At 41.0% G+C, this 27,969-nt stretch overlaps 10 protein-coding genes across 10 annotated transcripts; 4 read left to right on the top strand and 6 right to left on the bottom strand.

Moving 5' to 3' along the window:
* On the top strand, positions 1-1,127 carry BCR41DRAFT_360468 (hypothetical protein). Its single transcript, XM_022025370.1, has one exon. The coding sequence runs from the start codon at positions 117-119 to the stop codon at positions 1,026-1,028; it is 912 nt and encodes a 303-aa protein (XP_021877796.1). The 5' UTR covers positions 1-116; the 3' UTR covers positions 1,029-1,127.
* A 596-nt stretch (positions 1,128-1,723) lies between these two features.
* On the bottom strand, positions 1,724-3,334 carry BCR41DRAFT_163585 (hypothetical protein). The gene has a single exon (XM_022019672.1). The coding sequence runs from the start codon at positions 3,293-3,295 to the stop codon at positions 1,802-1,804; it is 1,494 nt and encodes a 497-aa protein (XP_021877795.1). The 5' UTR covers positions 3,296-3,334; the 3' UTR covers positions 1,724-1,801.
* A 981-nt stretch (positions 3,335-4,315) lies between these two features.
* Positions 4,316-5,142, top strand: BCR41DRAFT_360466 (hypothetical protein). The gene has a single exon (XM_022025369.1). It carries the CDS (start codon positions 4,404-4,406, stop codon positions 5,130-5,132), a length of 729 nt encoding a protein of 242 aa, XP_021877794.1. The 5' UTR covers positions 4,316-4,403; the 3' UTR covers positions 5,133-5,142.
* Positions 5,143-9,455: 4,313 nt separating this feature from the next.
* On the top strand, positions 9,456-10,465 carry BCR41DRAFT_360463 (hypothetical protein). Its single transcript, XM_022025368.1, has one exon. It carries the CDS (start codon positions 9,565-9,567, stop codon positions 10,246-10,248), a length of 684 nt encoding a protein of 227 aa, XP_021877793.1. The 5' UTR covers positions 9,456-9,564; the 3' UTR covers positions 10,249-10,465.
* A 511-nt stretch (positions 10,466-10,976) lies between these two features.
* On the bottom strand, positions 10,977-12,915 carry BCR41DRAFT_399855 (hypothetical protein; the record flags this gene model as incomplete). Its single annotated transcript, XM_022029102.1, has 4 exons — positions 10,977-11,683; positions 11,798-11,858; positions 11,949-12,203; positions 12,712-12,915. The coding sequence occupies 4 exons, from the start codon at positions 12,913-12,915 to the stop codon at positions 10,977-10,979; spliced, it is 1,227 nt and encodes a 408-aa protein (XP_021877792.1).
* A 1,658-nt stretch (positions 12,916-14,573) lies between these two features.
* BCR41DRAFT_399854 (hypothetical protein) lies at positions 14,574-16,128 on the bottom strand (the record flags this gene model as incomplete). Its single annotated transcript, XM_022029101.1, has 2 exons — positions 14,574-14,627; positions 14,713-16,128. 2 exons carry the CDS (start codon positions 16,126-16,128, stop codon positions 14,574-14,576), a joined length of 1,470 nt encoding a protein of 489 aa, XP_021877791.1.
* A 640-nt stretch (positions 16,129-16,768) lies between these two features.
* On the bottom strand, positions 16,769-18,264 carry BCR41DRAFT_360462 (hypothetical protein). Its single transcript, XM_022025367.1, has one exon. The coding sequence runs from the start codon at positions 18,257-18,259 to the stop codon at positions 16,790-16,792; it is 1,470 nt and encodes a 489-aa protein (XP_021877790.1). The 5' UTR covers positions 18,260-18,264; the 3' UTR covers positions 16,769-16,789.
* Positions 18,265-18,406: 142 nt separating this feature from the next.
* BCR41DRAFT_360461 (hypothetical protein) lies at positions 18,407-19,337 on the top strand. The gene has a single exon (XM_022025366.1). It carries the CDS (start codon positions 18,862-18,864, stop codon positions 19,213-19,215), a length of 354 nt encoding a protein of 117 aa, XP_021877789.1. The 5' UTR covers positions 18,407-18,861; the 3' UTR covers positions 19,216-19,337.
* A 61-nt stretch (positions 19,338-19,398) lies between these two features.
* Positions 19,399-21,499, bottom strand: BCR41DRAFT_163561 (kinase-like domain-containing protein). The gene is made up of 4 exons (XM_022019671.1): positions 21,328-21,499; positions 20,725-21,133; positions 20,402-20,588; positions 19,399-20,218 (listed from the first exon to the last, which is right to left on the bottom strand). The coding sequence occupies exons 2-4, from the start codon at positions 21,114-21,116 to the stop codon at positions 19,448-19,450; spliced, it is 1,350 nt and encodes a 449-aa protein (XP_021877788.1). The 5' UTR covers positions 21,117-21,133; positions 21,328-21,499; the 3' UTR covers positions 19,399-19,447.
* A 4,961-nt stretch (positions 21,500-26,460) lies between these two features.
* Positions 26,461-27,524, bottom strand: BCR41DRAFT_389023 (hypothetical protein; the record flags this gene model as incomplete). The annotated part of the gene is made up of 1 exon (XM_022028078.1): positions 26,461-27,524. The coding sequence occupies exon 1, from the start codon at positions 27,469-27,471 to the stop codon at positions 26,461-26,463; it is 1,011 nt and encodes a 336-aa protein (XP_021877787.1). The 5' UTR covers positions 27,472-27,524.
* Positions 27,525-27,969: the final 445 nt, after the last annotated feature.

The following is a 27,969-nucleotide window of genomic DNA, read 5'->3' as shown; positions in this document are numbered from 1 at the left end:
TGCATGCGTTTCCTCGATGAAGACGCTCTCTTTCCTTTTTTCGTCCTCATTCACATTCACATTCACACACATTTGCATCATTCTCAATTCATTGTTTACAAAGTTCAAGTCCCAGTATGGCCTTGCCACAAGAGATAGTCCAAAAATTAGAACAGATGCGGATATGTCTATCAGAGCCATCAGAAGAGGATCAAGATCAAGACTCCGTTGCAAACCTTGATAACAAGTTGGGGCAAATGTTTCTTAATGGTTCTCACCCCAATGGTGTAGCGGGTAGTCCTGGTTTTAGATCCCGCAAGGAGGATCTGCTACAGTCATTGACCCAGCTGAGCATCTCTACAAGTACTTTTACTACTCCTGCTCCTGCTCCTACCCCTACTCCTGCTCCTGTATTTGCTTCTACCCTAACTCCTGTTCCAGCCACCACCGCTACTTCCACCGCTACCACTACTCGCTCTCTATCGACGTCTCCACATACTTCTCATTATAAAAATAGTCATATTCTGGGGTATTCGTCCTCGCGATCGTCAACTGCCAGTCCTTCGTCTTCTCGTCCTGCTCCATCTACGAACCCTAAAGGCCCCATCTGTCCTTTTACTCTACCAGGCGGTATCCCATGCAGAAGCGGCACATTTCCTATATGCGCTACTGGGCATATTGCCGAGTTTTTAGCTACAGCGATGTTGTCTGAGGATATACCCCTGTTTGATAACTTTCTTTGCGCATTTCGAATTTATGTACGCTACTGCGTGGCTACCTACAATGGCGGTATCCACAGCAGTAACAGCAGTAGGAAAAGCGACAGGAGCCATAACAATAACGACAATAGCAGATCATCAAGAAATAGTAGGGAAGCTAGAACCTCTAGGCGGTCGGATCCTTATAGGAGAACTCAAAGTGTCAGCAGCAACAAAAGTTATGATAGCTTCGCCACAATATCCTGTCAAGGACAGAAAAAGTCTATGGAATTGGAACAAAAAAAGGACAAAAAGATGGCCGGAATGATGACAGAAATGGAACTATCTTGAGTAAAGAAAGTGATTGCTAAGGCCATACCACCTATTGGTGTTATCATAACTATATTCTTTTGTCAGCAATGAGAATAAAGGTCGCGCTTTGATCACGCACACGTAAATATAAAGTATATACCTCTAAAAAAAAAAAAAAAAAAAAAAGCGGAATCTCAATATGTGATAAATATTCCTGCTCGGTAATTTGTCAGTATACCAAGTACCTCCGATGCGCATGCTCTACAGAGCTTCTAATGATGACGAAAACTGCATAGTATTGGAATCCGATAGGGAGAAACCACATGGTGGCGTTGTCCATTTGAAAGTTTTCGCATGGAATGAGCTCCAACGCCGTCGAACAGCCATGCCTTGTCGCAAGGGAATTTCGTAAAAACTGTGTCGACAAGGAGATATGGCAGCCAATCTAGTGCCCCAACTAACTAAGGAAATACAGAATGAAGCTTAACCGAAGAAAAAGAATAAGAGCAAGTGAAGACGGGAAAAGGAGAGAAGACTGATTAACATCGTTGGCAGCAGGAAAGGTGGCTCAAATGGCTCTGCTTTCCTAAAATATTACGTCATGCGTCGTCGCGTGTAGGACAGGATCCTAGCCCATGCAAACAGTTAATTTGATAAAGTGCACAAGGCACTATTGTAGTCAAAATGTAACGTTTTTATTTTATTTTTTTATTTTTATTTTTTACTTTTGTCACCATTATCACGGTATCCTAATCATCAGTGGTAGATCTTGGAAGCCTCATGCTCTTGTTCTTCATACCCATTCCAGGCTATTATGCAAATATACGTATATTGTGCGACTCCAAGAACCATTTCAACAAGTCAGCTGTCTCTTTCTCATCGTTCAGAGCACCATACACGTATTTAATATTTGGCCAATTGTCCACCATCCATGTCGCATCCTCAAGCTGCATTCGCTGGTGAGCATCATGTTCAACCACTAGCACTTCTAGTCTCTTCAGGTTGGCTAGTTCACCTAGACCTGCTCTTAATCTCATGTCCAGTGTCCTACTATGAGGATACAGAGAGCGTCGTGTTAGGTTAAGATGTTCTAGCCGAGTCAGCTTGCCAAGCTGCTTAAACGCAATACGTGTCTTTGCCATCCCTTCTTCAGTCTCTTCATCAATATCTGCCTCAAGAGTGATACTCAAGCGAGTCAATCCACTACAAACCCATTCTGCTCCATTGACAATCTCTGATACTGTAGTTTTAGGTCCTTCTAGTCTTTTCAGCCGTGGACAATTTGATAAAATAGCCTGAGCAACACTGCTATCTTTACCGAACACTAACGTCTCAACTGTCTCACAAAGTCTCCGAAGCCTTGTCTTCTGTACTAGCTGTCCATTTTCCACCACTTCTTGCTTGTCAGCTAGCAACTCCTGCAAAGAGAGCTGATAGAATCTACCCCAAAAGACGTCTAACCGCCTTAATCCTGTCATCCGTCTGAGAGTTGCCGCCATATCCTTGTCTTCTATTCTCATCTCACGAAAACATATATCTGATAAATTATTCAGGGTCCAAGGATGCTGAAGGAGTAGCTCCCTGTATAGTTCATTTGTGGTGCCACTTAGTCTAATAGCCAATAAACGCAATGCTGGACATTTTCTTATAAACATTCCAAGACAATACCAAGAGTTTTGGTTGAGGTTGCATATAGAGAGAGAGTCCACACGCAGTGTGTGTATGTTTGGGAAAATATACTCGTTGTTCTCCCTACTTAGGAAGTTGACATGGCCCAATTCTAAACACCGAAGTCTCTTGCAGACCTGAAGAAATAAGTCGAATTCGACATCGATATATGTAGTTACTTCCATAACCCCCAAGTGGTTGAGACTGGTGCATTCTAGTAAAGCATTCCAGATATCTGGCCCATACTTAATAGCTCTGCTCACATTAAAGCCGGTGATGATGGAGCTGTGGGCCTTGATCTGATTGATGGCGTGGATCGGTTTGGGCCATGAACACCACCCTTTGTATGTGATGGGCTGAAGCCTCTGTAGCGACTCATACTTCTCTGGGAATGAGTCATTAAACTTGTAGCTGTCAAATGTAATTTCTTCAATGTATTCGTTATGCTTCTGTATTGCTTTGCTGCCAGGTTCTCCTCCCTGTCCGACAGTGATTTTCTTCCATATGAGGCTGATAAGAGTTTTATGAAAAGCCTTGGAGACGCGGATACAGTTCAGAAGGTCTCTTTTGTTGAGCAGCTCGGCAATGAGTAAGAGGATTTCTGGAATCTGTAAGGGATTCAGCTTAAGGTTGTCCATGTTGCGAAGAAACAAAGTCGATGGAGTGAGGAAAATAAAAAAAAAAAAAAAAAAAAAAAGTGACTGGATTCTGCGTGAACAGTGAAATTGAATTCCAGGAACACATCATAACCCTCCCTCATCTGCAACAAACCACAGCTCGTTGGGCAGCCATAAAAAATAAAACAAAGCCCATTTCATACAAAGCATTCTGTACAGCAGGATGCAAATTATATCAATGAGTGAAATCAAGCGTGGACTGTAAAATCCAGCCACATTTGTTTTTCTCACTCCATCGACTTTGTTTCTTCGCAATATGGACAACCTTAAGCTGAATCCCTTACAGATTCCAGAAATCCTCTTACTCATTGCTGAGCTGCTCGAGCGAAGCGACCTTCTAAACTGTATCTGCGTCTCCAAGGCTTTTCATAAAACTCTTATCAGCCTCATATGGAGGAAAATCACTGTCAGACGGCAAGGAGATCCTAATAGTAAAGCAGTACAGAAGCACAAGGAATACATTGAAGAGATAACATTTGAGTCTTACACCTTTAAGGCTTCTTTCCCAAAGAAGTATGGATCACTGCAGGGACTCAAGTCCATCGTATTTGGAGATGAATGTAAATGCTCCAAACCAATCCGCCTTTTCAACCATATCAAGGCTTATAGCTCCATCATCACTAGCCTTTGCTTGAACGAAAATATTAAGTTTTCGTGTTCGTCAGAGCTCTGGCTGGCTTTATTGGAATGCATCAATCTCAGGCACTTGGAGGTTTATGACAAAGTTATTGATGTTGGAGCCGACCTATTCCTTCAAGTATGCAAGAAACTTGAGCACTTGAAATTGGAAGATGTGTCCATCCAGCTACCTATCAACTTCTTTAGTAATGAGGACAGCGAGTATATTTTCCCAAACATACACACACTGTGTATTTCGGATCTCAGGATAACCAACCCTCCGCATCCGTACAGCAGCTGGTATTGCCTCGGGATGTTAGTAAGGAATTGTCGAGCATTGCGTTCATTGGACATTGAGAGCTGGGACGAAGAAGATCAGTCAGACTTCTACAGGGTATTCCTTCAGCACCCTTGGGCTCTGAATAACTTGTCAGATCTATGTTTCCGTGAGATGATAATACACGACAAGAATATGGCGGCAATTCTCAGACGGATGATAGGGTTAAGGCAGTTAGACGTTCCTTATGGTAGATTCGATCAGTTCTCTTTGCAGGAGTTGCTAGCTAACAGGCAAGAAGTGATGAATAATGGACAGCTAGTACAGAAGACAAGGCTTCCGAGACTTTGTGAGACAGTTGAGACGTTAGTGATTGGTATATATAGATATAGCAATGTTGCCCATGCTATTTTATCAAGTTGTCCACGACTGAAGGAACTGAAAGGATCTAGAACCACGATATCAGAGATTGTCGATGGAGCAGAATGGATTAGCACTAGATTGACTACACTAGCTATAGATCTTAATGTAGGTATTGATCAAGAGACTGAAGAAGGGATGGCAAAGACACGTATTGCGTTTAAGCAGCTTGGCAAGCTGACTCGGCTAGAACATCTTGACCTAACACGGAACTCCCTGTATCTTCCTAGTCGGACACTGGACATGAGATTAAGAGCAGGTCTGGGCGAACTAGCCAATCTGAAGAGACTAGAAACGCTAAAGGTTGAAGATGACCACCAGCGAATGCAGCTTGAGGATGCGACATGGATGGTGAACAGTTGGCCAAATTTTAAACACATATATGGGACTCTGAACGATGAGAAAGAGACAGCTTACTTGCTGGAAGTGTTCTTGAAGTCGCATAATATAAATTGGAGAATAGAAAAGCACTGTCACATATAGCCTGGTATGGAGAACAAGAGCCATAGCCATGAGGCTTCGAAGGCCTACCACCGATGATTAGGATACCTTCGTGATAATGGTGACAAAAGTAAAAAATAAAAAATAAAAAACGTTTCATTTGACTACAATGATGTCTGCTTTTTGCATCCCATGGAGCTTTTTAAACAATGCATTCGTCAAGTCTATTTAAAAGCGCTCTTCGGAAAGAGTTTTTTAAGCATTGCTTATGAGTGGGCTAGGTCTTGTTAGAACGAACTAATGATAGTCTAGTCTTGTGTAGCTGCGCTTTTTTTTTTTTTATTGGCCAACAAGGACCTGAATCATTGTCTAGGACATACACACTCAGAAAATAGCTACAGAGTATATCGCATGGCCTAGAAGTGATCCCGTTACTCTCTCACTCCAACGTATGTACTCATGTTCCTTCAAAGAGTGCATCAAGACAAACGAATGGAAAGATCCAGCCTAGATTTCTTGCTTCCTCTGTCGGTCGATAGGAATCAAGTCAAAACTCTCTTCTCTGCAGCATAATCCACGCCTAGTTTTTTTTTTTGTAACATTTCCCAGATGTAAGAGTTTACAAGCTTCCAAGTGGCAAAATATATCTAAAGGACATATTGCAAGCTAGCTTATATTCACCAACTATTTGACCTGTGCTTCTAGTTCAAAGGATGACTCACAAAGCGGCCAGAGGTCCTAGCTACGGCATTGAGGACAGCAGAAAAAGAGGGATTCGATGCCTCCCAACTACCAGATTGGCTCACATAGGAAGGAGATCATTGCAACTTTGGAGGCAATCAAATGTCAGTGGGGGCTCATATGAATTTGCTGTTACCAGGATTTGGGTTCTTGGAGATATCTTTTATGCACTATCAAAAGACATCAGTCCATGTCACATTGATGATGTGGTATGAATCGGTATCTCTGTCTTTGCTGACGACTATCCCTGCCATCCTTGACAACTTCGACATCTTCAGCCACTTGCACTTCGACTTCAGAACCAATGTACATTGATCCAATGCTTATGCTTGAGAGTTCAAAGAGGTTTTGGGGAAATTCTAGTAGTTCCCTTCAGTATTATTGTCTAAAAGCCAGACAGTTTCCATACTACACTTTATAATATTTCTCCATCTTTTTCCTTTTTACTCAAAAACATAATTTCTTATCCTTTTGAGGAAGATGTATTTTCAATTATGATTGACACCCTGAGAGACGCAGTTACATGCACGTTTAGAGTTGGAAAGAGTGCGCAGTAGTTTCTGAAACTCAATTTCTCTGTCGACACAAATTCCGGCCACATCGTCGTCTTTTTTTTTTTTTTTTTTTTTTTTTTTTATCGCTCCATCTCTCGCAGCATGGACAACCTTAAGCTGAATCCCTTCGAGATCCCGGAAATCTTCTTACACATTGCCGAGCTGCTCGAGCAAAGAGACTTCTAAACTGTATCCACGTCTCCAAGGCTTTTCATAGAACTCTTATCGGACTCACTTGGAGGATAATCACAATCGGACAGGGAGGAGAACCTGACAGCAAAGCAGTGCATAAGCATAACGAATACATTGAAGAAATTACATTTGAAAGCTACAAGTTTAATAACTCATTTCCAGAGAGGCATGAGTCGTTACAGAGGCTTCAGTCCATCGCATACACATGGTGGTGTTCATGGCCCACACCAACCCGCCTTATCAATCAGATCAAGGCCCACAGCTCCATCATCACTAGCTTTCATGCAACCGAATGTATTGAGTATCCGCCAGAGCTCTGGAAGGTTTTGTTAGAATGCACCAACCTCAACCACTTGAATATTAATCGCAAAGATGTCGATGTTGGAGTTGACTTATTCCTACAAGTCTACTAGGAACTTCGGCACTTGGAATTGGACCATGTAACCATTCACCAGCTCCCTGTCAATATTCTTAGTACAGAGCACAGTGAATATATTTTCTCAAATAAACACACACTCCGTATTGACCATGTCAGGATAGCCGACCTTCTGCATTCGTACAGCGACTGGTATTGCCTCGGGATGTAAGCAAGGAGCTGCCCAGCATTGTGTTCACTGGACATTAAGGGTCACAGCCGAGATGAAGGAGACTTCTACAAGGTAGCGCTCCTTCAGCATCCTTGGACTCTGAATAATCTGTCAGACCTACGTGCCTATATCACAATCGAGGGCGAGGATATAGCAACGCTTCTTAGACGGATGAGTGAACTAAAATGGCTATGCCTCCCTAAGTGTAAATTCGGTCAGCTCTCTTTGCAGGAGTTGCTAGCTGACAAGCAAGAAGTGATGGATAATGGACAACTAGTACGAAAGACAAGGCTTTGGAGGCTTTGTGAGACAGTTGAGACGCTGGTATTCGTGATAAATAGCGGTATTGGTGGCCAGACTATTTTATCAAAATGCCCACGACTGAAAATACTGGATGGATTTGTAATTACAGTATCAGAGATTGTCGATGGAACAGAATGGGTTTGTACTAGGTTAACTCGCTTGAATATCTATCTTGAGGCAGATATTGATCAGGAGACTGAGGGAGGGATGGCAAAGGCACGTATTGCGTTTAGACAACTAGGTAAACTGACTCGGCTTGAAAGTCTTGACCTAACAGGATGGGACCCAAGGAGTCTAGATAGACGGAGACTGGACATGAGATTAAGAGCAGGTCTGGATGAACTAGCCAATCTGAAGAGACTAAATTGGCTAAGCTTCAGATTTGATCGCTGCCAGCGAATATAGCTTGAGGATGCGACATGGATGATGAACAACAGGCCAAAGATCAGAGGTGTGGGTGGTGTTCTGAACGGTGAGGAAGAGACAGCTGCTTTGCTGAAAGAGTTCTTTGAATCGCATAGTATATCCAATAGACAATAAATATAAAGGAAAGTATGATCAGGTCATACCCTGGTATAGAGACAGAGATCTTATACATAGATCTTATAGTGCACATCTACTTCCTGATAACTGTTATTCGACCTAAATGATAATGAAGGTGATAAGAGTCGCCACAGTAATGAACATATGCGCAAAGCATTGCCATTGCAGAAACTATCCAAAAGTGGAGAACATCTCCCCAACTTGGATAGCCTATGCGCAGCATGGGTTTGTCTCAAAATAGGGCCTTTATTTTGCTGCCCAACGAGTAGTGCAGCAACTTGATCTACTGTAGGTTTAGATGAAGGGATAACTGAATCTCGTCTTTGTTTGATTCGTCCTTCTTCTTTTTCTTGCTATTGCTCCTTTCTCTTAAACGATTCTTTTCACAACGTTGAGATAAAGTAGATGCAATGGTTAGTGGAATTCAATCTCGCTTTTGACGTATAAACCTGACTTAAAATCAAGCGTAGAAATGAATACAGTATTCTATCCAATTTGAAAAAATAATAGCCGCACATTTATTTGGCAGCCTCCTTAAGGGAAATGTCATAAATGTGAAAGATTTGTCCCTTCACTTTTAGGGAGGTTGCTAATTATTTTAGTGACGATTTATTTCGCGCTTTTTGGATAGGATAGATTTGTCTTGAAATCAAGCGTGGACTGTAAAATCCAGCCACATTTGTTTTTCTCACTCCATCGACTTTGTTTCTTCGCAACATGGACAACCTTAAGCTGAATCCCTTACAGATTCCAGAAATCCTCTTACTCATTGCTGAGCTGCTCGAGCGAAGCGACCTTCTAAACTGTATCTGCGTCTCCAAGGCTTTTCATAAAACTCTTATCAGCCTCATATGGAGGAAAATCACTGTCAGACGGCAAGGAGATCCTAATAGTAAAGCAGTACAGAAGCACAAGGAATACATTGAAGAGATAACATTTGAGTCTTACACCTTTAAGGCTTCTTTCCCAAAGAAGTATGGATCACTGCAGGGACTCAAGTCTATCGTATTTGGGAGAGGATGTAATTGGCCCAAACCAAAACCAATTCACCTTTTCAACCATATCAAGGCTTATAGCTCCATCATCACTAGCCTTTGCTTGAACGAAAATATTAAGTTTTCGTGTTCGTCAGAGCTCTGGCTGGCTTTATTGGAATGCATCAATCTCAGGCACTTGGAGGTTTATGACAAAGTTATTGATGTTGGAGCCGACCTATTCCTTCAAGTATGCAAGAAACTTGAGCACTTGAAATTGGAAGATGTGTCCATCCAGCTACCTATCAACTTCTTTAGTAATGAGGACAGCGAGTATATTTTCCCAAACATACACACACTGTGTATTTCGGATCTCAGGATAACCAACCCTCCGCATCCGTACAGCAGCTGGTATTGCCTCGGGATGTTAGTAAGGAATTGTCGAGCATTGCGTTCATTGGACATTGAGAGCTGGGACGAAGAAGATCAGTCAGACTTCTACAGGGTATTCCTTCAGCACCCTTGGGCTCTGAATAACTTGTCAGATCTATGTTCCTGTGAGATAATAGAAGACAAGGATATGGCGGCAATTCTTGGACGGATGACAGGATTAAGGCAGTTAGACCTCCCTTATGGTAGATTCGATCAGCTCTCTTTGCAGGAGTTGCTAGCTAACAGGCAAGAAGTGATGAATAATGGACAGCTAGTACAGAAGACAAGGCTTTGGAGGCTCTGTGAGACAGTTGAGACGTTAGTGCTCGGTGGAGATAGCAGTGTTGCTCAGGCTATTTTATCAAATTGTCCACGGCTGAAAAGACTAGAAGGACCTAAAACTACAGTATCAGAGATTGTCAATGGAGCAGAATGGGTTTGTAGTGGATTGACTCGCTTGAGTATCACTCTTGAGGCAGATATTGATGAAGAGACTGAAGAAGGGATGGCAAAGACACGTATTGCGTTTAAGCAGCTTGGCAAGCTGATCCGACTAGAATATCTTGACCTAACATTGTACTCAAAGTATAGAGGCGGACGGACACTGGATTTGAGACTACGAACGGGCCTGAATGAACTAGCCAATCTGAAGAGACTAGAAACGCTAAAGGTTGAAGGTGATGATCAGCAGCGAATGCAGCTTGAGGATGCGACATGGATGGTGAACAATTGGCCAAGGATTAGAGGCGTGCATGGTGTTCTGAACGGCGAGGAAGATGCAGCTGCTTTGCTGGAAGAGTTCTTTGAATCGCATGACATATGCATTTACTGATATACTGATAGATAATAGAAGAATAGGAGGGCGTTATCACATTATACCTTGATATAGAGACAGAGATCTTACACATGGACCTTTTAGTGCATACATATATCCTGATAGCTGCTATTCGATCTAAATAATGATAAGAGCCACCACAGCAGTAAAAATATATAGATCCAAGGCATTACCGTTGCAGAAACTATCCAAAGTGCAGCCTAAAAGGAGAGGGACAAGGTGCCACTCTTTGAATCTTTCACAGCTATGACATTTCACTTAAGGAGGCTGCCAAATAAATGTGCGGCTATTATTTTTTCATTAAATCAAGCGTGGACTGTAGGTCAAAAGTGAGATTGAATTCCAGTAAGCATTACATATACTCTACCTCAACGCTGTGAAAAGAATTGTATAAGAGAAAAAGGAGAAATCAAACAGAGGCGAGATTCAGCTACCTCTTCAGCTAAACCATCATGTCATTTCTTTGCAGAAAACCAAGTTGCTGCACTACTCGTTACAGTTATCAGGAAGTAGATGTGCACTATAAGATCTATGTATAAGATCTCTGTCTCTATATCAGGGTATGACCTGGTAATACTTTCCTCTATATTCTATCTTCTATTGGATATGTTATGTGATTTAAGGAGCCCTTTCAGCAAAGCAGCTGTCTCTTCCTCACCGTTCAGAACACCACCCACACCTCTGATCTTTGGCCTGTTGTTCATCATCCATGTCGCATCCTCAAGCTATATTCGCTGGCAGCGATCAAATCTGAAGCTTAGCCAATTTAGTCTCTTCAGATTGGCTAGTTCATCCAGACCTGCTCTTAATCTCATGTCCAGTCTCCGTCTATCTAGACTCCTTGGGTCCCATCCTGTTAGGTCAAGACTTTCAAGCCGAGTCAGTTTACCTAGTTGTCTAAACGCAATACGTGCCTTTGCCATCCCTCCCTCAGTCTCCTGATCAATATCTGCCTCAAGATAGATATTCAAGCGAGTTAACCTAGTACAAACCCATTCTGTTCCATCGACAATCTCTGATACTGTAATTACAAATCCATCCAGTATTTTCAGTCGTGGGCATTTTGATAAAATAGTCTGGCCACCAATACCGCTATTTATCACGAATACCAGCGTCTCAACTGTCTCACAAAGCCTCCAAAGCCTTGTCTTTCGTACTAGTTGTCCATTATCCATCACTTCTTGCTTGTCAGCTAGCAACTCCTGCAAAGAGAGCTGACCGAATTTACACTTAGGGAGGCATAGCCATTTTAGTTCACTCATCCGTCTAAGAAGCGTTGCTATATCCTCGCCCTCGATTGTGATATAGGCACGTAGGTCTGACAGATTATTCAGAGTCCAAGGATGCTGAAGGAGCGCTACCTTGTAGAAGTCTCCTTCATCTCGGCTGTGACCCTTAATGTCCAGTGAACACAATGCTGGGCAGCTCCTTGCTTACATCCCGAGGCAATACCAGTCGCTGTACGAATGCAGAAGGTCGGCTATCCTGACATGGTCAATACGGAGTGTGTGTTTATTTGAGAAAATATATTCACTGTGCTCTGTACTAAGAATATTGACAGGGAGCTGGTGAATGGTTACATGGTCCAATTCCAAGTGCCGAAGTTCCTAGTAGACTTGTAGGAATAAGTCAACTCCAACATCGACATCTTTGCGATTAATATTCAAGTGGTTGAGGTTGGTGCATTCTAACAAAACCTTCCAGAGCTCTGGCGGATACTCAATACATTCGGTTGCATGAAAGCTAGTGATGATGGAGCTGTGGGCCTTGATCTGATTGATAAGGCGGGTTGGTGTGGGCCATGAACACCACCATGTGTATGCGATGGACTGAAGCCTCTGTAACGACTCATGCCTCTCTGGAAATGAGTTATTAAACTTGTAGCTTTCAAATGTAATTTCTTCAATGTATTCGTTATGCTTATGCACTGCTTTGCTGTCAGGTTCTCCTCCCTGTCCGATTGTGATTATCCTCCAAGTGAGTCCGATAAGAGTTCTATGAAAAGCCTTGGAGACGTGGATACAGTTTAGAAGTCTCTTTGCTCGAGCAGCTCGGCAATGTGTAAGAAGATTTCCGGGATCTCGAAGGGATTCAGCTTAAGGTTGTCCATGCTGCGAGAGATGGAGCGATAAAAAAAAAAAAAAAAAAAAAAAAAAAAGACGACGATGTGGCCGGAATTTGTGTCGACAGAGAAATTGAGTTTCAGAAACTACTGCGCACTCTTTCCAACTCTAAACGTGCATGTAACTGCGTCTCTCAGGGTGTCAATCATAATTGAAAATACATCTTCCTCAAAAGGATAAGAAATTATGTTTTTGAGTAAAAAGGAAAAAGATGGAGAAATATTATAAAGTGTAGTATGGAAACTGTCTGGCTTTTAGACAATAATACTGAAGGGAACTACTAGAATTTCCCCAAAACCTCTTTGAACTCTCAAGCATAAGCATTGGATCAATGTACATTGGTTCTGAAGTCGAAGTGCAAGTGGCTGAAGATGTCGAAGTTGTCAAGGATGGCAGGGATAGTCGTCAGCAAAGACAGAGATACCGATTCATACCACATCATCAATGTGACATGGACTGATGTCTTTTGATAGTGCATAAAAGATATCTCCAAGAACCCAAATCCTGGTAACAGCAAATTCATATGAGCCCCCACTGACATTTGATTGCCTCCAAAGTTGCAATGATCTCCTTCCTATGTGAGCCAATCTGGTAGTTGGGAGGCATCGAATCCCTCTTTTTCTGCTGTCCTCAATGCCGTAGCTAGGACCTCTGGCCGCTTTGTGAGTCATCCTTTGAACTAGAAGCACAGGTCAAATAGTTGGTGAATATAAGCTAGCTTGCAATATGTCCTTTAGATATATTTTGCCACTTGGAAGCTTGTAAACTCTTACATCTGGGAAATGTTACAAAAAAAAAACTAGGCGTGGATTATGCTGCAGAGAAGAGAGTTTTGACTTGATTCCTATCGACCGACAGAGGAAGCAAGAAATCTAGGCTGGATCTTTCCATTCGTTTGTCTTGATGCACTCTTTGAAGAAACATGAGTACATACGTTGGAGTGAGAGAGTAACGGGGTCATTCCTAGGTAATGTGATATATTCTGTAGCTATTTTCTGAGTGTGTATGTCCTAGACAATGATGCAGGCCCTTGTTGGCCAATAAAAAAAAATAAAAAAAAAAAAAAGAAAAGAAAAAAACCTCTCTTATCTTTTCATGTCAACCTGCTACCTCCGAGATTCAAAGATAGAAGGTCAAATGTCAAGTTGACGGACAAGTTTGTGGGAGATGGATGTGGGGGGAAGAAATAATTAGCCACCAAATCAAAATCAAAAAAAAAGAGCTCCTATGACGCTTTCGGTTTCTAGTCATGTTAGTCTACTATGTCACATCCCAGAAACTCATCCTATTGTCAATTAAGAGGTTGTCTCCAGAGCTGTTCCTTGTCATTAAAGGATATTAGAGAAACTTTACAAATTAGGTTTTCTTTTTCATAAAAAAAGTGTCTCGTTTTTTTTTTTATTCAACGTTACAAGTCGTCATCGCCAAATGTTAATCGCATTTTTGACAATGTTCCTGTAACTTTAAACAAAGTTACGCGCGAGAAACCCCACTGTCCAATGACATTGTAAATAATAAAAAAAAACGTGGCAATTTTGTCTCCTTTGGAGATTAAGTAAATGAATAAAGAACAACCACGAACTCACACAACTTTTTTTTTTTTTTTAAGACTGCAATAGGACCCTAGTTGGTGATATACGATGCAGACATAATAAATCCATGCAAAACATTCTCTTGAGTTTTGAATTATGGCTTACATAATTACCTCCGAAAAAAAAAAAAAAAAAAAAAAAAAGAAAAGAAAAGAAAAGAAAAGTGAGAGTCTCAACATTTGACAAATATTCCTGCTGGGTATTTTGTCAGTTTACCAGGCACTTCCGACGCGCATGCTGTACAGAGCTTCTAATAATGACGAAAGCTCTATAGTGTTGGATTCCATCAGGGAGAAACCACAATGCGGCGTTGTCCATTTGAGAATTTTCGTATGGAAACTCTCTATAGATCCAGGAGTCGAGTATGCCCATATGGGCCACAAAACAGCCCATCTTCCCCACACGCTCATTAGCTCTAACAAGACCCTAGCCCACTCATAAACAATGCTTGAAAAACTCTTTTAGAAGAGCGCTTTTAAATAGACTTGACAAATGCATTGTGTAAAAAGCTCCATGGGATGCAAAAAGCAGGCACTATTGTAGCCAAAATGTAACGTTTTTTTTTTTTTTTTACTTTGTCACCATTATCACGAAGGTGTCCTAATCATCAGTGGTAGGCCTTCGAAGCCTTATGGCTATGGCGCTTGTTCTCCATACCAGGCTATATGTGTCATTGCTCTCATTTATTTAAAACTATATTATGCGACTTCAAGAACCAAGTATTTAATATTTGGCCAGTTGTTCACCATCCATGTCGTATCCTCAAGTTGCATCCGCTGCTGGTCAACATTTAGGAAACTTAGTGTATGTAGTCTCTTCAGATTGGCTAGTTCATCCAGACCTGCTCTTAATCTCATGTCCAGTGTCCTACTAGGAGGATTCAGAAAGCACCGTGTTAGGCTAAGATATTCTAGCTGAGTCAGCTTGCCAAGCTGCTTAAACGCAATGCGTGCCTTTGCCATGCCTTCTTCAGTTTCTTGATCAATGTCTGCCTCAAGATAAATATCCAAGTGAGTCAATCCAGCACAAACCCATTCTGCTCCATCGACAATCTCTGATACTGTAGTTTTAGATCCTTCTAGTGTTTTCAATCGTGGACAATTTGATAAAATAGCCTGAATAATACTGCTGTTCTCTCCGCTCACTGCATGGAACACTAACGTCTCAACTGTCTCACAGAGCCTCAGAAGCCTTGTCTTTCGTACTAGCTGTCCATTATCCATCACTTCTTGCTTGTCAGCTAGCAACTCTTGCAAAGAGAGCTGATCGAATATAGCATAAGGGAGGCCTAACTGCCTTAATCCTGTCATCCGTCTGAGAATTGCCGCCATATCCTTGTCTTCTATTATCATCCCACGGAACCATAGATCTGACAAGTTATTCAGAGCCCAAGGGTGCTGAAGGAATGCCCTGTAGTCTGACTGATCTTTTTCGTCCCAGCTCTCAATGTGCAATGAACGCAATGCTCGACAATTCCTTACTAACATCCCGAGGCAATACCACTTGCTGTACGGATGCGGAGGGTTGGTTATTCGGACATGCGAAATACGCAGTGTGCGTATGTTTGGGAAAATATACTCGCTGTCCTCATTACTAAAGAAGTTGATAGGTAGCTGGATGGATACTTCGTACAATTTCAAGTGATCAAGTCTCTTGCATACTTGAAGGAATAGGTCGGCTCCAACATCAATAGCTTTGTCATAAACCTCCAAGTGCCTGAGATTGATGCATTCCAATAAAGCCTCCCAGAGCTCTGACGAACACGAAAACTTAATACATTCGTTCAAGCAAAGGCTAGTGATGATGGAGCTGTGGGCCTTGATCTGATTGATGGCGTGGATCGGTTTGGGCCATGAACACCACCCTTTGTATGTGATGGACTGAAGCCTCTGTAGCGACTCATACTTCTCTGGGAATGAGTCATTAAACCCGTAGCCGTCAAATGTAATTTCTTCGATGTATTCGTTATGCTTCTGTATTGCTTTGCTGCCTGGTTCTCCTACCTGTCCGACAGTGATTTTCTTCCATATGAGGCTGATAAGAGTTTTATGAAAAGCCTTGGAGACGCGGATACAGTTCAGAAGGTCCCTTTTGTTGAGCAGCTCGGCAATGAGTAAGAGGATTTCTGGGATCTGTAAGGGGTTTAGCTTAAGGTTGTCCATGTTGCAAAGAGATGTCGATGGAGTGTGATCATGGATAAAGATAGACACTTAAATTCAGAACCCTTTTAATACTTTTCACACATGGTGGCAAATACCATCAATTTGTGCTTGACGATTCGCCACCATCTCCATTTGATTGGCTAGGTTTTGTCCTTTCCTGTGACTGGTAAAATACTGTCATTCATTGTCAATAGCGCTCCTTTGGTTCGGTCATCCACAGCTCATCAACGTAATAGCTGATAGCTGACGCGAACTTTTATTTGTACAGCTGCATTTAACTCTTTGTCCAGTATTCGCCTGTTTTGCAAGTAACAGTGAAGCAAAGAACAAATAGGGATCAAACGAAGGCGAGATTCAGCTATCCCTCCAGCTAAACCATCTCTTGATTTGCCGCACAACTTGTTGAGCAGCTTTAAAAAATAAAAATAAAGAAAAACCTCATTTTTACAAGTTTGGAATTATTCCCCCATTTTTGGATAGTTTCTGCAATGGTAATGCTTTATACATATTTTCATTACTGTGGTGGTTCTTATCATCCTTATCATTTAGATCGTATGGCAACTATCAGGAAGTAGATATGCACTAAAAGGTTCATGTGTAAGATCTCTGTCTTTATATCAGATATGATAATGACAATGCTCTCCTATTCCTTTATAATCTATCAGAAATTGGATACGCTATGTGATTCAAAGAACCCTTTCGGGGCACCTTGCACGTATTTAATGTTTGGCCAGTTGTTCACCATCCATGTCGCATCTTCAAGCGGTACTAGCTGGCGATCATATCCAAACCATAGCGTATCTAGTCTCTTCAGATTAGCTAGTTCATCCAGACCTGCTCTTAGACTAAAGTCCAGTGTCCGTTTACCTCTATCATGTGTTAGGTCAAGATATTCAAGCCAGGATAACTTGCCAAGCTGTCTAAACGCAATGCGTGCCTTTGCCATTCCTTCTTCAGTCTCTTGATCAATGTCTGCCTCAAGATAAATATCCAAGTGGGTCAATCCAGTACAAACCCATTCTGCTCCATTGACAATCTCTGATACTGTAATTACAGATCCATCCAGTATTTTCAGTCGTGGACATTTTGATAAAATAGTCTGGCCACCAATACCGTTATTTATCACGAATACCAGCGTCTCAACTGTCTCACAGAGCCTCAGAAGCCTTGTCTTTCGTACTAGTTGTCCATTATCTACCACTTCTTGCTTGTCAGCTAGCAACTCCTGCAAAGAGAGCTGACCGAATTTACACGCAGGGAGGCATAGCTGCTTTAATTTAGTCATCCGTCTGAGAAGCGCTGCCAAATGCTCGTCCTCGATTGTGATATCGGTATGTATATCTGACAGATTATTCAGAGTCCAAGGATGCTGAAGGACCGCTATCTTGTAGAAGTCTTCTCTATCTTCGTTCTCGCCCTCAAAGCGCAATGAACACAATGCTGGACAGCTCCTTACTAACATCCCGAGGCAATACCAGCTGCTGTACGGATGCGGGGGGTCGGTTATCCTGACATGGTCAATACGGAGTGTGTGTATGTTTGGGAAAATATATTCACTGTGCTCTCTACTAAGAATGTTGATAGGGAACTGATGAATGGTTACATGGTCCAGTTCCAAGTGCCGAAGTCTCTTGCAGACTTGTAGGAATAAGTCGACCCCAACATCAATGTCTTTGTGAATCTGCAAGTGGTTGAGGTTGGTGCATTCTAGTAAAATCTTCCAGAAATCTGGCGGATACTCGGTATATTCGGTCACATGAAAGCTAGTGATGATGGAGCTGTGGGCCTTGATCTGTTTGATAAGGTGGGTTGGTATGGGCCATGAACACCAGAATGTGTATGCGATGGACTGAAGCCTCTGTAACGACTCATACTTCTCTGGGAATGAATCGTTAAAGTTATAGCTTTCAAATGTAATCTCTTCAATGTATTCGTTATGCTTCTGTACTGCTTTACTGTTAGGATCTCCTTGCGGTCCGACAGTGATTTTCCTCCATATGAGACTGATAAAAGTCCTATGAAAAGCCTTGGAGACGCGGATACAGTTTAGAAGGTCCCTTTGGTCGAGCAGCTCGGCAATATGTAAGAAGATTTCTGGAATCTCGAAGGGATTTAATGTAAGGTTGACCATTTTGCAAAGAAATGTCGATGGAATGAAAAAAAAAAAAAAAAAAAAAAAAAAAAAAAAAAAAAACTGGAATTTGTGCCGACTGCGAAATTGAGTTTCAGAAACTGAAAGCGCGTTCAAAAATAAAATGAGAGATTCACCTGATCATCAAATAAACCATTAGCCTTCCCTCATTTCTCATTCCCATTCCTGGCGCTCAACATGGATTCTACGACTAGTGTACCAGTATACTCTAGTATCTAGTATAGGCGCACCATATCCCTACATTTATGCCACCAAGGAAGCCAAGGACAATACACCCACTGTTTGCTAATGTCGCTACGAGAACTTCTCTTATCCTGTGCGTAAGACAAGAGGGATCGCCATGACAGACCAAGAGTTACATTACAATAAAGCGTTTGGTGGATTTCGGTCAAGCATTGAAGGGTGCTTTGGAGACATGTAATCCACGTTCTTCAAGCTCACACATGACGCTCCCTTCCGTCTCTCAGACGCAAAGATGTTTGATCTTCGATTCAAGCTTTGTTGCCTGCTTATGAATATCAAGAGAGCCGTGTCAATCCATAATATCGCCACTCAGACGCACCACACATTCTGGATACAAGATGCGTTTGACTTTTCAGACAGCAATGGTTATCAAGGTTGCTAATGGGAAGCTCTCCAGCATCAAAGTCAAACTAAATCATGGTCGGAATCTGCTGAAGCTACAAGAGGCATACCTATCTGTAGCTAGTTTGCAGTCTAACGTATTAAACACTGCAGATGAGGCTATGGCAGAGATAGCGCAGGAGGGATACGAGGTTGCTAGGATTTTAAACCATCGCAGAGGAAATGATGGCATGGGGTTTCTGGTCCAATGGGAAGGCTTCGATATCTCTGAGGTAGCATGGGCAACTCTGCAACATCCCAACTACAAACAGTGTATTCAAGGCTATTGGAGAGCTAAAATTAGCTTCTAGAGACCGATTGCACATAATTTCAAAAACCAGCATGTCGCGCACGAACCATGGGGGGCGACTTTTTAAATTTTATTATAGAGATGGAATCCAAAGTCACCGATAAAAACTATATATATTTATCATTAGAAAAAAAAAAAAAAAAAAAAAAGTGCATCAAAGGTATATATACAATATATGATCTTATAAATCTTAAAAAAAAAAAAAAAAAAAAAGGTATAGACAAAAGTTGAGACTATTCTTCTCCACTTGAGGCACGGTGCCGCTTAATTGACCTCGGTGAGCCTGCTGTAGTCAGTGCAGCTGAATCTCCGCTATATTCTTCGAATCCATATGCGCCTTCTACCTCAAACCCAGGCATTAAATGGCGTATTTCACCCTGTTGCCTCAATCCAGCCACCGCTTCACCTGACAAATCATCTGAACGATATCCATCCCCTCCTCCTTCTTCTTCTCCTTCTCCTTCAGACCCAGCTTCATCATCACTGGGTCGCTCAGGAGGCCTTCTTGGGCCACCGAACATGAAGCCATCATACCCTCCCTCTTCTTCTTCTTCTTCTGCTTGACGTGCTCGTAATCTCTGCATCTCTTCCAAAATTGTTTGCTCGTGGATAATACACTGTTCCAGAAAGTCCTTACGCATCTTTGTTTGCTCCATTTGATCTCCATGAGCACTTTGACGCTCATGACCCGGTTCCAGTTGTTTAGTTCTCTCCAAATAATGATCCTTGAATGCAAGAGCTCGTCGAGCAGACGGACGTGCTGAGCCAGAGTAGGTGATCATACTCTCTATCAATTTAAATGCTGTATCAGAAATAGTTGCAGGGGATGATGAACATTTCGCTACACTGACTCCTTCTTTATCAAGATAGTTGTGAGAGCTACTGCTGTCTTTATGTTGAGGGGCCTCCGAGGTCGGTCCGGTGGGCAATAATATGCTCGACAATGGGTTTGTCTCCAAGGCTTGGAACATTAATTTCCCATAGTCCGGCATGGTGGGATATTCCTATCAACATAAGATTGTAAAACAGCATTATAAACAACCCCCAAGGATGTATGTCTGTCGTTTTAGAAACATTTCTAATCATTCTTCCGACAGATTAGGAAAAAGGAAAAAGGAAAAAGGAAAAGGAAAAGGAAAGAAAAGGAGTTAAAGTAATAATAAGGAAGAAGCGATAAAAACCCTTACCGGCCAGTTCTCTTCCGTGGGAGTCCCAAGCACCTTTACAATGGCGCAGACTTGACCAATATCGGACTCTGCTTCAAAAAGTCTCCTTCCAAGAAACATTCCCGCAAATAAAACACCGGCGGACCAAATGTCGATCGTGTTGGTGTAATTTTCCGATGAGAACAAGAGCTCTGGGGCGCGGTAAGCTCTTTTGAGTTTAAAAAAAAAGGACATATTGAGTTATCAAAACATATATATATATATATATGTAAGCAGCAGAGCTTCCACACCCAAAACCAACATGGTTGATAATATGATTGATTATGAATAGATTTTGTGCATACCTAGTCCCAACTTCGAAGGTCAACCTTTGTTGATCATATTCTATGTTCTCCTTCTCTTGATGACGACGACATTCTTGTTGATTATCAAATGGTTCTTCTCTGTCTTTACCCATGGTCTCTTTAGGGTTCTGAAATGTGGCGCATCCAAAATCAGAAATCAAGCATTGGATGATACCGACCTCAGAGCCCTGTAGAGCCTGCTCTCCTTCATATTTGTTGATGTTGTTGTCTGTCGGGTGAATAGCCACCATGATATTAGAAGCTGAGATGTCCCGATGAATTAACCCTGCCTCATCATGGACCCAAGCCAAACCCTCCAGGATCTGTCGCATGCATGTCTCAACGAGCAAAGGCCTTGACTTTGTCCAACCGATTTGGATCAAGTCCTCCATGGTAATAGGCAGATATGGTAAGAGAAGACCACCCATCCTAGGTTGGCGTGTGAATAGTCTATTCCAGCGTTTTTGAGCAGCAGCAACACCATCATTTCTGGAAAGAGTATTAGGGTCGGTGTTCCCGGTCTTAATGTTGTCATAGTCATGATCATCATCCGAGGAGTATATGTCCGAATCATAATCGCTATTGAAACCAGAATTTCGGAATGGTGGGAAAAGCCCACTCGGAGTCATTGATTGAACCTGTCCCGGAGAGGAGAGGAGATCATTTCCTTGCTCCTGAAACAAACTCCTGCCCAATGGAGCTTGTCCAAATAACGATGCACCGAGGCCTTTATTCACAAGATCCACGTTGTCATATTTGTTATTGGTGATACTAGACATTTCCTGTGCGACAGAAGGAGGGGAAAGGGCCGCTGGAATTGAGAGTGGGCCACCTTGGTATGATTCTTGAGCTGAGAAAGCGTCATTATCGTTGTCGTTGTCGTTGTTATTGTATTTACTCTTTGAGGTCTTTGAAGGCTTGAATGGGTTTTGGATAGGTAAGCCTGTGAAGCCAAGGAATGGAATCACACTAGGGTGTCCTTGAGCAGCACGAAGGGCCCGGATTTCGCGCTTTGCTTTGATGCCAAACTTAATTCCCGGAGGAAGAGTTGACTCTCCAACAAAAGGCCACTGTCTCTGTTGCTGTTGCCTTGACTCACAGCTCTTTGGGGTTTGTAAATGGCTGTAATCTCCGTCAAAGGGATCTTCGCAATTGCTCTCATCATCACTATCCCATTCTTCGCTTGCACTGCTTCCTAGCCCATCACGATCTTTATCTCGCTTAGGATGAATGGTCCTGTAATCGCTCAAAAATTTGATAGCTACAAGCTGGGGCAGAGAAGGAGGTGAAGGTGAAGGTGGAGGTGGAGGTGAAGGGGAAGATGCTAGCGCCCCTTGAGAGCCTCCCTCTACCGGAGCCGCTTTAATGTTGTTGTCTCTTTTGAGGGCTCTGATACCCTCTGATTCAGTAGTGGTAGTTTCAGTCACATTATTATGATTGTGGTTGCCAGATTCCTGACTACATTTCTGCTCCTTTGACCGATTGTGTGCATTTGACAAGAGAGAAGGCTCGATTTGGACGATGCTTGCCTTTGTGATCTTGTCACCTGTGTAAGGGTTCTCATGAAGGATCTCTAGAGTGTTGAGAACATGCATGTTGGAATATGTATGTGTGTGTGTGTATGGATTGCATGTCTTTTTATTTTCCCCCTTTTTGGCTTTTGGTCAAGTGGAGCAATTGGGTTCTCTATTGGCACAGTCACCAAAAAAAAAAAAAAAAAAAAAAAAAAACGCGAAAGACGCGACTAGTTTGCGTCAATTAGAAAACAATAATAATAATAATAATAATAATATAATTAAAAGGGTCTAAATAACATGATTTAATTTGTTTTACGTGTAATGGATGATGCGTTTTCTCAGGAACGAGCTTTCTTCTTACAACGTTTTAAAGACTTGCATCATTGCATTATTGCATTATATATAATATAGTTTATTAGTTGTATCATCAAAGGAGGTTCTTGTTCAATATATTCTCACACTGACCAACGGTAAAAAAAATAAAATAAAATAAAGACCGTTGGAGAATCGTTCTTTATGCATTTTGAGACTATAACTCCTTTCTTTTTTTTTTTTTTTTTTTTTTTTTTCATTCTTTGCCACACTTTCTTTTATTCTTTTATTTTATTTTTATTTTTATTTTTATTTTTATTTTTTTACATGTCATCTTGACAGAAAGAAAGAAAGAAAAAAGAAAAAAAAAAAAAAAAAAAAAAAATTCAGAGCGCTTGAAACATGGCCATTCTAACTTACGGACTGGAAGACCAGACTCCAATGTTCAATGCTTTTTTTTTTTTTTTTTTTCTGCTTGCTTGCTTGCTTGCTTGCTTGATGGAGAAACTTGTTTTGATATCAAAAACTATTTAGAAAAACAATGCTCAATCGCGCTTTCCTTTGTCCTCCCTAGCATCACAACAAATATAGGAAAAAATAAAAAATAAAAAATAAAAAATAAAAAATAAAAAAATAATAAAAAATAAATAAAAAATAAATAAAAAAAAAAAATTACGTTCAAAGTTGGGAACCACTGAATCAGGGACTCATAAGGATCCCGCGACCTGGCGGGTAAAAGCGGGTTCAACTTTGAACGCATTTGACGGGGGGGGAGGTTTTTTTTTTTTTTTTTACAAGTGCAAGTTTGTGTGTGGTGTGGTCGCGGGTATGACTTTTTTTTCTCCCAGAAGTGCTCATAATTTCCTTTGGTGTAAATGTGTATGTATAGACAAATATATTTGTATGCTTGTGCGTTTCCGTGTTTCCGTGTTTCCATGTTTCCGTGTTTCCGTGTTTCCTTGTAAAAAAAAATCGTTCGAACATTAATACGTTTTTGGGAAGAATTTTCCAGGCGGTAGACGGAAAGAAAAGAAAAGTAATGAAATCAAAAATCCGTGTTAATTTTTTTTCTTACTGCACAAAAAAATCAAATAGTCAGTCCATAATCGTCAGTCCATAATAGCCACAGAAAAAGGTAGATCAGAAAAAAAAAAAAAAAAAAAAAAAGATTAATGGAAATTGGCAGGATAGGTTCATTCATATGAAGTGGTTTTTTTTTTTTATATGAGCATTTTCTATTTTGCATGTGTTGAATGTGTGTTTTTTTTTTAATGTCTATAATTTTTATGGTTTGAATATGTGTAAGAGTGTGTGGAGAGCGATAGATGGATTGGCCTAGTTTTTGTTTAATAGACTGTATTCTCTCAGGGGAAACGGTGATGTTATTGGTACTATGGAATGAACGAACGAACATCTGCACCATGCAGATTGATACAGATCTTGATGCAGTACTTTAAAAAAAAAAAAAAGGAAGGTTGTGGTTGAGATGGCCTTGGATCCGAATACGAGTATATGATGCAAACAAAAAAGATAAAAAGATAAAAAAAAAAAAACGAGGGCTCTTGAAAGCACACACCACCACCATGCGACTTTACGTGAATCCTTTGTTTTTTTTCATTTGAGGAAATGAAAAACAGAACAAGGAACCCTAACGCTCCTAAGACATGTGGTAGAAAGAAATTCATGGAGCATGCATTGTAAGGTCGTACAGGATCTTTTTTTCTTCTTCTTGCATTACACCTCACTGACGTTGACTAGAATATAAATGAAAATTATGATCATTAGTGAAGAAGAAGAAAAGGGCTTTTTCATGATGGTCAAGGTCCTTTTGGAACTTGCTTGAATCCCCCTTTTGTCTTTTGATTGGTTCTAATGCTCACCTTTAGTCTCTTTCTACGTGTCTTTTTTTTTCTTTTGCACGAGCCTTTTTTTTTTTTTCTTTTCCTTCTTTTTTTTTTTCTTTATCTTTCTATCTTTGGCCTTTTTTTTTTTTTTTTTTTTTTTTCCTTTCTTTCGCATTGACTTGTAATGCTTTTGAATGTGTATGTGTGTGCGTAGAAGAAGAGACAGATAATGGGTTCATCATTTGATCAGAGGGGCAAAGTTCAAATTCAAATCCAAAATTCAAAATTCAAGCGCAAGAAAGAATCGGGAACTCTTAAAAAGGGCTGATCAGCTCAGCTGACTGGCTACAACTACTGCTCTTGAAGCAGATATCTCTATCTGTCTATCGTAAGCAATGCAAAAAGCCAATGCAAAAGTAAAGACGTGTAATGTGTATTTATATATCTCTACAGTATAAAACCTCTACATCTTTTTGTTGTACAAACTGCCGTTTCATGCCTTCGTAAAGCTGTAAGGATGAGAAGATGTTTAAAGGAACGATTGCTGCACATGTAACATGGAACATGGAAACATGTATCCTGTATTTGTACGAGCCATGTGGACTCTCCACACACATTGAGATGTTTTGTTTAAAACTCGTAGTACTACCTCATATTCGTAATGTGGTATATACACAATATACACACAAAAAGATGTAACTGTAGAAAGAGTGAAAGTAAGTAAGGGAAGAAGAGTTCCTTCCTCGGAGGCTGTAATGTGTCATGTCATGTCATGTCAACAAGAATCACTCTTTGTTCTTCTATAGACAATAGACAATGGACAATAGACAATACAATAGCCATGACATGTAAACCAGACCAATAACTGCCACCTGTTACACTGTTACTTACTTGTTACAGGCTACAGGGCTACATGTGTTTTGCGTGTAAAGAAACAGATAACTTCATCCCTTTCCCCTATTCCTTTTCTTCCCAGCGTAAGCGTGGCGTGTGATTTGCTCGCGTTATCACACACACACACTGAACATGAATATACAGTATATATATATATATATATACACACCGTAAAAAAAGCTTCTTCTAGCCAATCCAATCTAATCCACTGCAATTTTTTTTTTTTTTTTGATGTCTATCCTCCTACTTTTTTTTTTTTCATTACTTTGTGCCATGCAATGAATGAAAGCCATGTAAAGATGTGGATACAAAAATATAAATTATTTTGTCCGTTTTCTCCTTTCCCGAGATTTGTTATTTTACTACTGTTCTGTACGCGTGTCACGCTACCTCTCTGGTACAACTAGGGATCTCATGCATCATGACAACAATTTGGTAACCTTTTTTTTCTTTCAAGGCAGAAGGCAAAAGGCAAAGAAAATAAGGTCAGGCACAGCTCATTCATCCATCCCATCCTTCCCATCCCCATCCACCATATTCCTAGGATTGGGATACACATGATCATAGTCTTTTTTCTTGTTTTATAATAGATTTAAAATAATCTAGATTTTTTTTTTTTTTTGTTTGACATTGATTTGATACGCACGGTTTTTTTTTTTTTTTTTTTTGTTGATCAGGTCGGGAACGAACGAATATTTTGTTCAAACGATTTATTATTGTTACATTAAGACTATATATACAATTACAAGAAAGGAACGTTTGAAGATCCCCCAAATTGAACAAAGGAAAAAGAAAAAGGATTTGTTACAGACGTAATATACAATAAAAAAGGTAGTTTTTTTTTTTTTTTTTTTTTTTTTTTTTTTTTTACAAGCAAAAGCGAACGAGAGATTAAAAATACGATAACAATAAAAACAAAGCAAAAGAAGCAAAGTAAACGAAGCAAATAAATATAATGAAGCAATAGAGGCAATCATAAAAAATAAAATAAAAAAAAAAAAAAAAAGCAATAAAAGGGCTGTAGGTCCAGAAAGATAGAGGCCATATTCTCATGTTGAAAAGGGAATGGGGAGCTCCCTTTCCTCCACCATATTCCCTCCCTTTTTTTTTTTTTTTTTTTGTTTTGGCTTGGCTTGGCTTGGCTTGGCTTTTTTTTTTTTTTTTCTTTTTTACATTCGACGGCTACGGCGGCCATCGATCGACATGCTGCGGGGTGTGCTAGCGTAACGTTGGGTATACTGTCCTGCCTTCTGGGTACACCATCCATCCTCGGATTTGGAGCAGTGTGCAATACGCATCAACGACTGTTTGGCAGACAACTTCTTGGAAGAAGAAGGAGAAGTGGAGGAGGGAGAAGAGGATACAGAGGCAGAGCTTGAAGATAAGGTCGACTCTGAGATGGTGGGCAATAACCCGATGGAGGTCTTGGGATGATCCGTTGTCCTCACAATGTGTTCAACAACAGCGGGTGAGAAGGTAACGGTCGACCTTGATGCAGTGGAGAACATGCTCAGGACACTGCCGCGTTGAGTACGGTTCTTGCGCGAGAATGAGGACTTTAGGGAGACGGTCGAGGTAGAGAGAGGGGGGGAGATGGGGGACTCTTGAGGACTGGCACGCATCATGTTTGTGCTCATGGAATTGTGATACTCATCATCCTCTGCGATCCCGAACATCCAATCATCCACCACATAGGACTCTTGTTGTTGAGAGGTATAACATTTCAAGGCCTGACGACGGTTGTAGCGACGATGGTAGCTGTAGTCATGCTTGTTGTTACCACTGTAGGTATTGTAGTTGTACTGGTGCATATGAGAGTCTTGGGGAAGAGATCGGAAGCCGGTTGCTCTGGAGAGGGAGGAATGTGAGCTGCTAGTGTAGGCAGATGAGGGGGAGGAGTTTGAGGGAGAGGAGCTGAGGGAAGGAGGAATAGAGTAGGAGGGAGATGTGGAGAGATTGTGTTGATAATGAGGATTGAACGAATGCTTTTCTTCACAAGGGAACTGCTGAAGGGCACGTTCACGCTGGTGGAAACATGAAGAGAGTTGGCTTTGCTGTTGTTGTTGCTGCGGACGCTTTTGGTTTTGGAATTGATGACCAAAGTAATCGTCGCGTTCACGGTCTCTTGCACTTGGACTGAGAGAGATGTGTTGGCTGATGAAGGTGATTAAAGTGCCCATGATTGGATATGATTGTATGATTGTCAAAGAGAGTGGAGTGTAGTAAAAAAAAAAAAAAAAAAAAAAAAGAAAGAAAGGAAAAGTGAGAATGGGATAGAGAGGTGAAAGAGAGTTGGAGAGAAAGAAGAAGGACTGAAGGTAGTGGAGTGGAGAGAGAGAGAGAGAGAGAGAGAGGAGAGAGAGGAGAGAGAGAGAAGAAGAAGAAGAAGAAAGTCGGAGGATGGAGAATGTAATGAAAGTAATGGTCAAAAGTAATGGAGTGAGAGAGAATTAAAAAAATAAAAAATTTTTTTTGTTCCACAACGAAATGCGCGTAGCAATGCCTTTTATACAAAACAGGGAATGAATAACCACAATCAATTGAAAGAAGTATATATTATATACATATTTTATTATACTGTATTCTGTCTTATATTATATATTATAATGAATACGAATGTGGTCAATTGATGGAGAGAGACGATTGTTTATTTTAAAATGCTTTTTTCTATACAAATA

This window comes from Lobosporangium transversale (genome assembly GCF_002105155.1).
Source record: "Lobosporangium transversale strain NRRL 3116 chromosome Unknown BCR41scaffold_43, whole genome shotgun sequence".
Lineage (NCBI taxonomy): Eukaryota > Fungi > Mortierellomycota > Mortierellomycetes > Mortierellales > Mortierellaceae > Lobosporangium > Lobosporangium transversale.
The sequence above is the reverse complement of the archived record's forward strand: the minus strand, read 5'-3'. Positions and strand labels throughout refer to the sequence as shown.